Source organism: Hemiscyllium ocellatum, chromosome 40 (assembly GCF_020745735.1).
Source record: "Hemiscyllium ocellatum isolate sHemOce1 chromosome 40, sHemOce1.pat.X.cur, whole genome shotgun sequence".
Classification (NCBI taxonomy): Eukaryota; Metazoa; Chordata; class Chondrichthyes; order Orectolobiformes; family Hemiscylliidae; genus Hemiscyllium; species Hemiscyllium ocellatum.
This window is the reverse complement of record NC_083440.1, coordinates 10,053,496-10,068,916: the sequence shown is the minus strand read 5'-3', so window position 1 is coordinate 10,068,916 and position 15,421 is coordinate 10,053,496. Positions and strand designations below refer to the sequence as shown.

Here is a 15,421-nt window from a genome sequence, read left to right as displayed (position 1 = left end):
TCTTAAACTCCAATCAAACATCTTTAAGACAGTCCCTCCACACCAGCTATCAGCCAAGTAGACAGCATCCAATACCAGTTGAATATTCAGTTCTCCGTTTGAATAATAGTCAACTTATTTATTCTTCCTGCCAAAGTGCATAAACTCACATTTCCCCACATTATTCCCTATCTATCAAGTTTTTTTCCCCACTCACTTAACCTGTCCACATCCATCCTTTAAATCATCCTCATCGCTGGCCTTCCAGACTGTTTTTTTTTCAGGCCATTCACAAACTCAGGAAGAGTACATTCACTTTTCTCATTCAAGTCATTTCTATTTATTCAAAGTGAGTGTGGCGCTAGCACTGATTCTTGTGGTACTCCATTAGTTCGATCTTTATGTCTTCATTGTCTACAAGAATAGTGCCAAAAGACTGAAGGAGAGTAAATGTTGTCCTCTTGTTCAAGGAGAGTAGAGACAACCCTGGTAATTATAGACCAGTGGGCCTTACTGCAGTTGTGGGTAAAGTGTTGCAAAAGGTTCTAAGAGATAGGATTTAATCACCTAAAGAGAAATAAGTGTAGGAATAGTCAACAAGGTTTTGAGAAGGATAGGTCGTGCCTCAGAAACTTTATTGAGATCTTTGAGATGGTGACCAAACAGGTGGACGAGGGTAAAGCGGTTGACGTGGTGGATTTGGATTTCAGTAAGGCATTTGAGAAGGTTCCCCATGGTAAGCTATTGCACAAAATACAGAGACACAGGATTGACAGTGATTCAGCGGTTTGGTTCAGAACTTGGCTAGCTGAAAGACGACAGAGGATGGTGGTTGTTGGGAAATATTCATCCTTGAGTTCAGTTACTACTGGTGTACAGCAAGGATCTGTTTTGGGGCCACTGCTGTTTGTCATTTTTATACATGATCCGGATGAGGGCGTCGAAGGATGTGTTAGTAAATTTGGGGATGACACGAAGGTCAGTGGAGTTGTGGATAGTTCAGAAGGATGTTGCAGGTTACAGAGGGACATAGATATGCTGCAGAGCTGGGCTGAGAGGTAGAAAATGGACTTTAGTACGGGAAAGTGAGAGGTGATTCTTTGGAAAGAGCAACAGCAATAAGAGTCTGGGCTAATGGTAAGATTCTTGGTATTGAAGATGAGCAGAGAGATCTTGGTGTCCTTGTACATAGATCCTGAAAGTTGCCACTCAAGTTGATAGGGCTGTTAAGGCGGCATACAGTGTGTTCACTTTTATTGGAAGAGGGATTGAGTTTTGGAACCAAAAAGTCATGCTGCAGCTGTACAAAACTCAGATGTGGCCACATTTGGATTATTGCATACAGCTCTGGTCACCGCATTATAGGAAGGATGTGGAAGCTTTGGAAAGGGTTCGGAGACTTACCAGGATGTTGCCTGATATATGAAGAAAAGCTGAGGGACTTGAGGCTGTTTTCAATAGAGAGAAGGTTGAGAGGTGACTCAATTGAGACATACAAGATAATCAGAGGGTTAGACAGGGTGGACAGTGAAAGTTTTTTTCCATTGGATGGTGATGGCTAGCACAAGGGGACATAGTTTTAAATTAAGGGGTGATAAATATAGGACAGATGTCAGAGGTAGTTTCTTTTGTCAGAGTAGTAGGGGCATGGAACACACTGCCTGCAACAGTAGTAGACTCGCCAACTTCAATGGCATTTATATGATCACTGGAAAAACGTATGGATAACAATGGAATAGTGTAGGATAGATGGGCTTCAAATTGGTTCCACAGGTTGACGCAACATTGAGGACCGAAGGGTCTATACTGCGCTGTCATGTTCTATGTCGTTATAGGTTGCTTTCTGAGATGACCAGCCCTGCTTATCCCAACTCTATGTCTTCCGTTATTAAGCCAATCCTCTCTCCACGCTATGTACTATCTCCAACACACTTACTTATGAAGCAGCCAAAGGTGTGGTACTTTATTAAACACCTTCTGAAAATCCAAGTGCATCGCATCCACTGCTTCCCTGTTATCTCTCCTGCTTGTTACCTTGTTCAAAAATTCTAATAAATTACTCAGGCATTATTTCTCTTGCAAGAAGCCACACTCACTCTGCTTGATTATACAAATATACATTTCTAAATGCTGTAATATTACATCCTTTATGTTTTAACATTTTCCCTATAACAGACATTAAGCTAACTGGCCCACAATTACCTGTGTTTTTGACTTCTTTACTTATTGAACAGAAGTGGAAGCTTTCTAATCCTCTGGGACTTCTCAAGACTCAAAGGATTCCTGAAAGCTTAATACCAGTGCATCGACTATCTCGGAAGCAACTTCCTTCAATATCTTAAAAGGTATCCTACCAGGTTCCATGCGACTTATCAGCCTTTAGCCCCATTAGTTTCCTTCCCACTTTTTCTCTAATATTATTGTATTTATTTCCTCTCCTTCTTTTGCCTGTTGATGACCTAGAAATTTTGGAATGCTATTCATGTCTCCTACTATGAAGACTAATGCAAAGTATTTACTCTACTTATCTGCTATTCCCTACTCCCCATTATTTCCCCAACCTTGTTCTTTAAAGGGCCTATGTTCACTTTAGATTGCTGCCTACAAAGAACAAAGAAAACTTACAGCCCAGGAACAGGCCCTTCGGCCCTCCAAGCCTTAGCCGCTCCAAATTTACTGTCTAAACCTGTCGCCCAATTCCTAAGCAGCTGTATCCCTCTGCTCCCCACCTACACGTGCATCTGTCCAGCTCACATTTGTCTGGATTGAACTCCACCTGCCAATTTTCCACATAATTCTCCAGTCTATTTGTGTTCTCCTGTATTCTCTGACAGTCCCTTATGCTTTCTGCTACTCCACCAATCTTCGTGTCATCTGCAAACTTGCTGATCATACCAACAGTGCCCTCTTCCAGATCAATTATGTATATTACAAACAACAGTGGCCCCAACACTGATCCCTGTGGGACACCACTGGTCATGAATCTACCTTGCCTGCCTCTACTACCTCTGCTGGCAACGCGTTCCAGACACCCACCACCCTCTGTGTAAACTACTTGCCGTGTGTATCCCCCTTAAACTTTTCACCGCTCACCTTGAAAGCGTGACTTCTCGTTATTGAATCATACACCCTGGGAAAAAGCTTATCTCTATCTACTCTGTCTATACCCTTCATGATATTGCAAACCTCAAACAGGTCCCCCTCAATCTCCTTTTTTCTAATGAAAACCAACCTAACCTATTCAACCTCTCTCCATAGATAGCACCTTCCATACCAGGCAACATCCTCGTAAACTTTCTCTGCACCCTCTCCAAAGCATCCACATCCCTTCGGTAATGTGGTGACCAGAACTGTACATAGTATTCTAAATGCAGCTGAACCCATATCTTTGTACAATTTTAACATGATCTGTCAGCTCTTATACTCAATACACCGTCCAATGAAAGCAAGCATACTATATGTCTTCTTGACCACTCTATCCACTTGTGCAACCTTCAGACTACAATAGACCTGAACTCCCAGATTTCTCTGCTCATCAACTTTTCCCAAGGCTCTTCTGTTCATTGTATAATTTGCTCTAGAATTAGGCTTGCCCAAATGCATCACCTCACACTTGTCTGAATTAAACTCCATCTGCCATTTTTCCGCCTAACTCTCCAGTCTATTTGTGTTCTCCTGTATTCTCTGACAGTCCCTTATGCTTTCTGCTACTCCACCAATCTTTGTGTCATCTGCAAACTTGCTGATCATACCAACAGTGCCCTCTTCCAGATCATTTATGTATATCACAAACAACAGTGACCCCAACACTGACCCCTGTGGAACACCACACGTCACCTTTCACCATTTTGAGAAACTCCTTTCAACTACTACTGTTCCTGTTGCTCAACCAGTTCTTTCTCCACCTAACAAGAACGCCCTACACACCATGTGACTTCACTTTCTCTATTGTTTTACCATGGGGAACCTTATCAAACACCTTACTAAAGACCACGTATATGACATCAACAGCCCTTCATCTATCAACTTGGTCACTCCCTCAAATAACTCTACTAAGTTGGTAAGGCACGACCTCCCCAGCACAAAACCATGTTGCCTATCACTGATAATCCCATTCTTTTCTAAATATAAATAGATCCTATCCCCCTCACTACCTTTTCCAGCAACTTTCCCACCATTGACGTCAGGCTCACTGGTCTGTAGTTACCCGGAATATCCCTACTACCCTTCTTGTACAGGGGAACAACATGAGCAACCTTCCAGTCCTCCGGCACTTCACCTGTTTTGATTTTACTGGCAGGTTTACCCTAAAAGTTTACCTTCTCCCTAGTTTTTTTTGCTGCTTCTTCAAACTTTCCCAATGCTCCAGCTTATGACTATGTTTTCTTTTTCAACTTGATGCTATTCTTAACTTTGCTGATTAACCGCAGTTGGGTTATCTCTTTGCGAGAATACTCCTTCCTCGTTGGGACAAATCCTTGCTATGAACTAATTTCTTGAACATCTACCACGGTTCCTCAAAGTCTTTGCTGCGTAACTCCTTTCCCAATCCACTCCAGCTATCGCTGCCTTCATTCTTTTACAGTTATTTGTATTTTAGCTGAGCACAGTTGTATCCAGCGAAGGTTCGTCCCTTTCAAACTAAATCCCATGCCCTACCCTGTTATGACGTGGAGGTGCCGGTGTTGGGCTGTGGAGGACAAAATTTAAAATCGCACAATATTGGATTACAGTCCAACAGGTTTATTTGGAAGTACGCACTTTCAGACGCTGCTCCTTTATCAGTTAACGAGTGGACCTGATCATAAGACAGAATTTATAGCAAAAGATCAGTGTCATGCAATTAAAATGATATATTGAACAAATGGAGATTGCTGTTAAGTCTTTCATCTTTTAAGACTGAACAGCAATCTAGATTTGTTCAGTGTATTGTTTTAATTACGTGACACTGTGATCTTTTGCTAGAAATTCTGTGTCTTATCATCTTGCCCTACTAGATACCTGATGAAGGAGCAGTGCTCTGAAAGCTCGTACTTCCAAATAAACCTGTTGGACTATAACCTGGTGTTGCGTGATTTTTAACTTCGACTATGTTAGAAGTTACACTGTTTCTTCGGGAAATCTTTTGCTCTGACATCATTTATCAAACCTGCCGCATCACACATCATCAGATCCAAAACAGCCTGATCCCTGGTCGGATCCACAACATCTTATAGTCGAAAATCCACTCCAATGAATCTTCCTTGTGGCCACCTCTGCCAATCAGCCTATCCTAATCTACATGACGACTTTGATGCTTTTTTTAAAAAAATGCCCTCATCAGTTCCTTGATTTATTTTTTGGCCCACTGTGTAGCTATTGTTCGGGGACCTGTGGATTATTATTACCAGTATGCACTACCCCTTTTTACTTACCTCGACTTCAGTGGATTTTACTTAAACTAGGACAGTTTGGTTCAGGTGGTCACCAGAGATTACTACCTTGAAGCTTTCTAATTTAGCTCCTACTCTTCAAATTCCCTCCCTTCTAGCCCGATCAATGTCATTGGTACTGACGTGAACAACGACTGGATCCTTCCCATTCCTGAACCCTCATTCCCGGACAGTCAACTCAGCTAGCGGGTTTTGAGAAGATCTGTAGCTCAGGTTGAGGTTCTGGATGTAGGTTTGCTTGCTGAGCTTCAAGGTTCATTTTCGGACATTTCATCAGTGAGCCTCCAGATGAAGCTTCGTCCAGAGGCTCACTGAAGATGTTACCTTGTACGGTGACAAAACATCTGAAAATGAACCTTCCAGCTCAGCGAGCAAATCTACATCCAGTCAACTCAGCCTTCGGGACACCCATTCATGTCTGCAGAGAACAGTATCGACCACAAATACATTATTGTTTACTTTCCCCAATTGAATGGTTGTGTGTACTACATTGCTGCTCCAAGTTTGCTCGTCCTCCCTGCTGGTAAGAATTGCAAGAATAGAATCATTGAGCACACAAACAGACCCTTCGGCCAAGCGTCCAAGCTGTTCAGGTTTCCCAAACGACACTAGTCCCAACTTGCCTGCGTTTGGTCCATACCCTCTGAACCTTTCCTATCCATATACCCATCCGGATGCCTTTTAAAATGTTGTAATTGTACCCACCTCTGTCACCTCTTCTGGCAGCTCATTCCATACAAACACCAGCCTCTGCATGAAACAGTTGTTGCTCAGGCCCCTTTTAAATCTCTCTCTCTCAGCTTAAACCTACATCCTCTAGTTTTGGATTTCCTTACCCTTGGAAAAAGACACCAGCTATTCGCCTTATCCATGCCCCTCATGATTTTATCAAGCTTTCTAAGGTCACCCTTCAGCCTCCGACTCTCCAAAGGAAAAAAACGTCCCAGTCTATTCAGCCTCACCTTATAACTCAAACCATCCAGTCCCAGCAACATCCTTGTAAACGTTTTCTGCACATGTCCTAGTTTAACAACATCTTTCCGATAGTAGGGTGACCAGAACTGAACGCAGTATTTGAGAAGTGCTTCACCAATGTCTCTTACAGCTGAAACATGATGTCCCAACTCCTTTGGTCAATGCTCTGACCAACGAAGCACCCCGGGGTGCTCAAGTGTGCCTCAAGGAGCGGAGGAGCCTCAGCCCTTGATCTTTGTCCAACAGGTATGAGATTCTTGCTCCCTGTATGGATGAGGAAAAGGGCTGCAGACAGGATGAGCCAGCTGACCACAGCACCATGGTGCAGAAGGCCATGCAAGGGGTGGGGGAGCAAAGAGACAACTAGTTGGGGATACTATAGTTTGGGAGACAGATAGTATACTTTGTGAGCCGGAATGGGAGTCCTGCATGGTGTGCTGCCTGCCCGGTGCAAGGGTGCAGGACTTCTCAGAACGACTTGAAAGGGTACTAGACCGGGAGGGAGACATCCAGTTGTTGTGGTCCACGTTAGCACAAACAACAAAGAAAATGCTAGGAAGGAAGACCTGTTTGGGGAGCATCAAGCACGAGGAAGGAAATTGAAGAACAGGTCCTCGACGGTCATAATCTCTGGATTACTGCCCGAGCTACGTGCTAATTGGCATAGGGATAAGAAAATTAGGGAAGTGAACACGTGGCTAAGAGATTGGTGTGGCAAAGAGGGTTCCCATTTCATGGGACATTGGCATTACTTTTGGAACTGGGAGATCTGTAACAATGGGATGGTTTCCACCTGAACCGATCCGGAACCAGTGTTCTGACGAAAAGGATAAATGGGGGGGGTCACTAGGACTTTAAACTTGTGAGTTGGGGGGCGGGGGGGGGGGGGGGGGGAAAGAAAAGCAACAAGGAGGATGTAGTCAATAGAAAGATAAGCAGCAAGTTAGCATGTGTGCAGGTTTTAGGTTTGAGGCAGACTAGGAATAAAGCAAAAATGAATAACTTAGGATATACTATTAGAGGTAATGGAAATAATGAGGATTAGAAAATTACCATTAAGGTGTTTTACCCGAATGCTCTTAGTATTCGTAACAAAGTAGATGAATTAACAGCAGAAATCACCATGAATGATTATGATGTGGTAGGCATCACAGAGACGTGGTTGCGGGGGGTTCAGACAGGGAGGTTGGCAGAGGGGGTGGGGATGCCTTGTTAGTTAAGAATGAAATTAAATCTATTGAACTGAATGACATAAGGTCAGAGGATGTGGAGTGTGTGGGGGTGGAGTTGAGGAATCACAAAGGCAAAAAAGCCATAATGGGAGTTATGTGCAGACCTCCCAACAGTGATCAGAACGACGGGCTCAACACGTACCAGGGAATAGACAGAGCATGTCAGAAAGGCAAGGTCATGGTGATCATGGGGGGCTTCAATATGCAAATTGGCTGGGTGAATGATATTGCCGGTGCATCCAAAGAAAGGGAATTCATGGAATGCTTGTGATGGAGCCCACAAGGGAGCAGGCTATTCTGGATTAGTGCTATGTAATAAGACCATAAGACACAGGAGTGGAAGGAAGGCCATTCGGCCCATCGAGTCCACTCCACCATTCAATCATGGCTGATGGGCATTTCAACTCCACTTACCAGCATTCTCCCCGTAGCCCTTAATTCCTTGTGATATCAAGAATTTATCAATCTCTACCTTGAAGACATTTGGCGTCTCGGCCTCCACTGCACTCTGCGGCAATGAATTCCACAAGCCCACCACTCTCTGGCTGAAGAAAAGTCTCCGCATTTCTGTTCTGAATTGACCCCCTCTAATTCTAAGGCTGTGTCCACGGGTCCTAGTCTGCTCGCCTAATGGAAACAATTTCCTAGCGTCCACCCTTTCCAAGCCATGTATTATCTTGTAAGTTTCTATTAAATCTTCCCTTAATCTTCTGAACTCCAATGAATACAATCCCAGGATCCTCAGCCGTTCCTCGTATGTTAGACCTACCATTCCAGGGATCATCCGTGTGAATCTCCGCTGGACATGCTCCAGTGCCAGTCTGTCCTTCCTGAGGTGTGGGGACCAAAACTGGACACAGTACTCTAAATGGGGCCTAACCAGAATCAGACTTCATAAAAGATCTTAAAGAGAACATTTAGGAGGCAGCGATGATAATATGGTAGAGTTCAGTCTGCAGTTTGAAAGACAGAAGGCAAAATCGGATGTAATGGTGTTACAGTTAAATAAAGGTAATTACAGGGGCATGAGAGGGGAACGGACGGAAATCGACTGGAAGCAGAGCCTAGTGGGGAAGTCAGTAGAGCAACAATGGCAGGAGTATCTGGGTGTAATTGAGGACATAGTACAGAGGTTCATCCCAAAGAAAAGAAAGATTATCCAGGGGAGGGAGAGGAGACAACCATGGTTGCCAAAGGAAATCAGGAAATGTATCACAGAAAAAGAGAGAGCCTATAAAGTGTCTAAGAGCACTTGGAAATCAGAAGATTGGGAAGACTACAAAAACAAACAGAGAATAATAAAGAGAGAAATAAGAAAGGATGGGATCAACTACGAAGGTAAGTGAGCCAGTAATATTAGAAGTGGTAGTAAAAGTTTATTTTAAAACATGAGAAACAAACGAGGGGCAAAAGCAGAAATTGGGTTGCTCCAAATTGATGTAGGAAGGCTAGTGATGGGAGATAAGGAAATAGCTGAAGAACTTAATAAATATTTTGTGTCAGCGTTCATAGTGGAAGACATGAGTAATATCCCAAGAATTAAGGAGTATCAAGAGGCAAAGTTGAGTATGGTAGCCATTACAAAAGAGAAAGTGTTAAAAGCTGAAAGGTCTAAAAACTGATAAATCTTCTGACCCCGATAGGCGACATCCTAGAGTTCTGAGGGAGCTGGCTGAGGAAATAGCGGAGGTGTTGGTTATAATCTTTCAAAAATCACTGGAGTCAGGGCAAGTCCCAGATGATGAGAAAATCACTGTTGTAACCCCCTTGTTCAAGAAAGGATCAAGACAAAAGATGAAAAATTACAGGTCGAATAGTCTAACCTTAGTTGTCGGTAAAATTCCAGAATCCATTGTTAAGGATGAGATTTTTAAATTCTTGGAAGTGCAGGGTCAGATTATAACAAGTCTGCATGGATTTAATAAGGGGAGGTTCAAATTCTTTGAAGAGGTAACAAGCCGTTTAGACCAGGGAAACCCAGTGGATGTTATCTACCTCGACTTCCAAAAAGCCTTTGATAAGGTGCCTCACGGGAGGCTGGTGAGTAAGGCGAGGGCCCATGGTGTTTGAGGTGAGTTACTGGCAGGAATTGAGGATTGGCTGTCTGACAGAAGGCAGAGAGTTAGGATACAATGTTCTTTTTCAGAATGACAACTAGTGACAAGTGGTATCCCACAGGGTTCAGTGTTGGGCGTAGCTGTTCACGTTATATATTAATGATTGGGATGAAAGGGGCATTCTGGCGAAATTTGCTGATGATACGAAGTTAGGTGGACAGGCCGGTAGTTCTGAAGTGGTGGGGAGGCTGCAGAAAGATTCAGACAGTTTAGGGGAGTGGTCCACGAAATGGCTGATGAAATTTAACGTGAGCAAATGCAGGGTCTTGCACTTTGGAAAAAAAGAACACAGACATGGACTATTTTCTAAATGATGAGAAAATTCCTAAAGCCAAAGGACAAAGGGATCTGGGAGTGCTAGTCTAAGGTCGACTTGCAGGTTGGGTCCATGATTAAGAAAGCAAATGTAATGCTGTCATTTACCTCAGGAGTGTTGGAATGTAAAATCAGCGATGTGCAACTGGGACTTTAAAAAACTCTGGTTAGGCCCCATTTAGAATAGTATGTCCAATTTTGGGCCCCACACCTCAGGAAGGACACACTGGCACTGGAGCATGTTCAACAGAGATTCACACGGATGATCCATAGAATGGTAGACCTAACATACAATGAATGGCTGAGGATCCTGGGATTGTATTCATTAGGAGTTTAGAAGGTTGAAGGCAGATCTAATAGAAACTTACAAGATAATGCATGGCTTACAAAGGGTGGGTGCTGGGAATTTGTTTCCGTCAGGCGGGGATCTAGGATCTGTGGGCGCACAGCCTTAGAATTAGAGGGGGTCAACTTAAAATGGAAATGAAGAGACATTTCATCAACCAGATAGGGGCGTGCGTGTGGAATTCATTGCTTCGGACCTCAGTGGAGGCCGGGACATTAAGCACCTTCAAGGCAGAGATTGAAAAATTCTTAATCTCGCAAGGAAGTAAGGGATCCAGGGAGAGTGCAGGTAAGTTGCATTGAAATGCCCATCAGCCACGATTGAATGGCGGAGTGGACTCGATGGGCTGAATGGCCTTACTTCTACTCCTTTGTCTTTTGGTCTTATGGCCTCACCTACAGTCACACCCTCCTGACCCCTGATCATCAGCCAATTTTGAATTATGTCATCTAATTGTATAACTGCTCTGTGAACCAAAGTATCCAGGTAACTCTCCCCCCTCCCTGATGTAGAATGATATCTACAGTTCCTCAAGTTGGATCCAAAGTTAATCAAGCTGCAAATACTTACTCCAGTTGTGTTCGCTCTGGATCACATTGGCGTCCAGCAGACCCGACATGTTGCACCAGACCACATCAATGTCACGTCACCACAATCATATGGGATTTATTTTGGAAATTAATTACTCTAGTTTATTCGCCTTTTACATTTTACTGTAATGAAATCTTGCTTTTGTAAAATAAAATCCTTGAAAATCACCAGTTATCAAGCCAGACCGTTGACTGAACTTATGGCTGAAATGAGTCCAACAGGCTGAGCAGACTGTCATACAAATTGCACAAACTTGATATCTTGCAGTGGATACTGGGCTATCTGCTTCTTAAATGTGTAATTTACAACACCTTGATCATAATTCAGCGTTCTTGTTGGCTTTGTTTGACTGGTAAAGCAAAATTTCGAAGTGAAATCTTGCCCACTGGTCTTTTTCTTTCCTCAACAGGCTCTGAAAGGTTCTTCATCCGAAACATCCACTGTCTCACTGTCAGACCTGCTGAGTATTTCTAACGTGCTTCAGCCAGGTGACCTTGAGCTTTAGCTTTAGCTACAAAGAGGGGCTGAATAAGCTCGGGCTGTTTTCTTTGCAGCAGAGAAGGTTGAAGGGGGACGTAATTGAGATGTATAAGACTTGCTTAAAGATTTGTAGCTTGGGTGTCGATTGCTGTGGTTGTGGGTATATTCGCTGAGCTGGGAAGGTGATTTGCAGACATTTCATCCCCTGGCTTGACGACATCGTCAGTGCTTTGGAGCCCCCTGTGAAGCACCGCCGTACTGTCTCTTCTGGAATTTATTTGGTTCCGTTCCGGCTGTTCGTTGTCGTTGCTGGTATATTGGGTCTAGGTTAATGTGTTTGTTAATGGAGTCTGTGGATGCGTACCAGGCTTCTAGAAATTCTCTGGCTGTCCTCTGCTAAGCTTGCCCTATGCTTGTTGTGTTGTCCAGTCAAACGTTTGGTCCTTGTCATCTGTGTGTATGGTTATTAGGGACAGCTGGTTGTGGAGTTTAGTGGATGGTTGGTGTTCATGGACGCGGATTGCTAGTTGTCTGCCTATTTGTCCCAGGTAGTGTTTCATGCAGTGTTTGCATGAACTTTTCTGAAGAACATTTATCTTGTAAATGAAGGGTGCAGGTCTTTTGTTCTAGTGAGTTCTTATCTAAGTGTGACTGCCCTTTTAGGGGCTGGCATGAATCCGTGTGGTTGGAGAAGTCCGGATGTCAGTTCAGAGACTTATTTTTAATATAAGGTAGCGTGGCTAGTGTGCTGGGCTGTGGCACGTCCTCGTCACATTGTCTCTGTCTGTCTGTTTCGGCATCTGGAGATGAAGTTGCAGAGATATCCATTCTTGGCAAATACTTTGTAGAGGTGTTCTTCTTCTCTTCACAGGTCGGGAGTGCTACAGCATTGTAACCCTTTTGAATAGGACACTAAAACAGCCTCTCTGCTCTGTTTTTGGATGGTTGCTGTTATCGTAGTGTTGGCAGAAAGAACACTGAATGGTGGATGCACCACAAAGGTGTGCAGAAAAGCCACACACAGAGGCAGATCCTGAACTACAGCGGCAACCACCCAAACACACACAGGAGAAGCTGTAGAATTCACACAGGGGGTGTGTGTATGGAATGAGCTGCCGGGGGAAGTGGTGGAGGCTGGTACAATTGCAACATTTAAGAGGCATTTGGATGGGTGTATGAATAGGAAGGGTTTGGAGGGATATGGAACGAGATTGGGTTGGGATATCTGGTCGGCATGGACGGGTTGGACCGAAGGGTCTGTTTCCATGCTGTTCATCTCTATGACTCTCGAAGAGGGCTACAACACACTGCAGCATCCCCAACCTGCAAAGAGAAGGAGTACACCTCTACAGAGTCTTCACCAAGAACGGATATCCCCGCAACTTTATCCGTAGATGCCGAACAGACAAACAACGAGGACATGCCACGACCCAACTCACTAACCTGCTACCTTACATTAAAAAACGCCTCGGAACTGACTTCCCCGACCATTCTGGATCATGACGGCCCATAAACCGACCACCGCGCTCAGACAACAACTCAACAGGACAAAAGACTCTATATCCATCACGTGCAAGATTAACGTAATTTACAAGATTCCATGCAAAGACTGCACAAAACACCACATAGGACAAACAGGCAGACAACGAGCAAGCTGTATCCACGAACACCAATTAGCCACTAAATGCCATCCATACACACAGATGACAAGGATCACAAATTCGATTGGGACAACATAACGATCATAGGACAAGCTAAACAGAGGACAGCCAGAGAATTTCTCAAGACATGGTACTCATCCACGGACTCCATCAACAAGCACGTTGACCTGGACCCAATATACTGGCCATTACAACGAACAGCTGGAACCAGCAACCAGAAGCAGCAGGAACAGAACCGAATAAACTCCGGAAGACACAGTACAGCAGCGCTTCACGGGAGGCTCCAAAGCAACGTCTGAAAATAAATATCCTAGCCCAGTGAACATACCAACAACCATGGCAGAGATGTATAAGATTGAGGGACATGGACAGGATGAATAGAAAGCAGTTAATCCCCTTTGTTGGACAGTCAGTAACAAGATGTATAATTTTAAGGTGAGAGGCAAGAGGTTTAGAGGGGGCTTGAGGCTTTGTTTCACGCATAGGGTGGCAGGGGTTTGGAATGGACTGCTTGGGAGAGGGGTTGAGGTGGCAAACCTCACAATATTTATAAAAGAAACTTGGATGAGCACTTTAAGTGTTCTAACATTCAAAGCCATGGGCCTGGTGCTGGAAGTTAGAACTAGTGTAGCTTTGGCAGACTTGATGGGCTGAAGGACCTCTTTTGTACTGTTATGATTCTATGCAGTTTTTAATCACGCAGTTTATACCTTTCCTACGTGCGTGACTTTGCAGTTTAATGTTAATTCCTTTACTTTTCAAAAATCTATCTTTGCCTTAAAAATGTTTGAGGAAAAGGTGAGGTCTGCAGATGCTGGAGATCAGAGCTGAAAATGTGTTGCTGGTTAAAGCGCAGCAGGTCACGCAGCATACAAGGAACAGGAAATTCGACGTTTCGGGCATAAGCCCTTCATCAGGAATGAGGAAAATGTGTCCAGCAGGCTAAGATAAAAGGTAGGGAGGAGTATCTTGGGGGAGGGGCGATGGAGATGTGATAGGTGGAAGGAGGTCAAGGTGAGGGTGATAGGCCGGAGTGGGGTGGGGGCGGAGAGGTCAGGAAGAAGATTGCAGGTTAGGAGGGTGGTGCTGAGTTCGAGGGAATCGACTGAGACAAGGTGGGGGTAAGGGGAAATGAGGAACTGGAGAAATCTGAGTTCATCCCTTGTGGTTACCGAGGTAGCCTCAACTGCTTCACTGGGCAGCGAATCCCACAGATTCACAAACCTGAGCGTAAAGAATTTCCTCCTCAACTCAGTCCTAAATCTGCTGCCCCTCAGTTTGAGGCCATGCCTCCGAGTGTAGTTTCACCCACCAACCTCCCTGCTCAATCTTATTTATTACCTTCATAATCTAGTGCGTTTCTATAAGATCCCTCCCATCATTCTTCTAAATTCCAAAGAGCATAGACCCAGTCAACTCGATCTCTCCTCAAACGCCAACCCTCTCAACTCTGGAATCAACCTAGTGATATTTTGTTTCTGTAAAATAGAACCTTTAAAAGTCGCCAGTACCAGTCCAGACCTTTGGGCTGAAGTGAGTCCTGCAGGCTTAGTAGATGGTCTTAGAAATTTCACAAACTTGATAATACCTTGCAACAGGTACTCGTCTATCTGCTTCTGAATGCGTAATGTCGAAAACATTGATTGTAATTCACTGTTAACTCATATGTAATATTTCTTGATTTTGTGGTAAACCAGAACTACAAAGTGAAATTTTGCCTATTGGTTTTCTCGTTCCTCAACAGCTCTGAACAGAAACCCTTTGCCTGAAACAGCCACTCTCTCTCGGACGCTCCACAAATGCTGTCAGACCTGCAGAGCATTTCCAATGTTCTTCAGCCAGGTAAGCTGATTCTAAATCCTGGTTACTTTGCACACTGTAATCCTCCTCCTACTGCTTCTTAGCTTAATCCCATTCTAGATCAGAACAGCACAGCTGTATTCTAGACAAGGGCCGAACGATATTGACATTCAGCCTCTGCAGATGAAGACACCTGAAAGAAAGCTTCTTTTTGCAAAAACAAAAGCATGGTGTATGCCAACCAGATTAAGTTTGCACTGACCTGCAAATACCTTGGATTGGCGAGGATGGTTCCACAACCTTCCATCTCACAGCGCACGTACTGAATAGGAGGCTTCTTCCTGAGGCAGAGGAAAGAGCAGTTTGACAGGACATTCAGTTACACCCTTTGCAGGAAAACCTAGACTTCTCTTCCTCTTGCATTCTGCCCAACCTTCCCAGCCACTGTAATGAGATCAAGCATGTCTGTGGGACATTTCCATAAGTCTTGCTG

General features: G+C 44.1%; 1 protein-coding gene across 1 annotated transcript in view; it reads right to left on the bottom strand.

Annotated features, from left to right (window-relative positions):
* Positions 1-15,421, bottom strand: part of LOC132834509 (zinc finger protein 653-like) — an 81,881-nt gene that overhangs the window by 13,454 nt on the left and 53,006 nt on the right. The window contains exon 10 of the mRNA XM_060853434.1: positions 15,191-15,269. Coding sequence (XP_060709417.1) covers positions 15,191-15,269 — 79 coding nt within the window. The remainder of the gene's footprint in view (positions 1-15,190; positions 15,270-15,421) is intronic.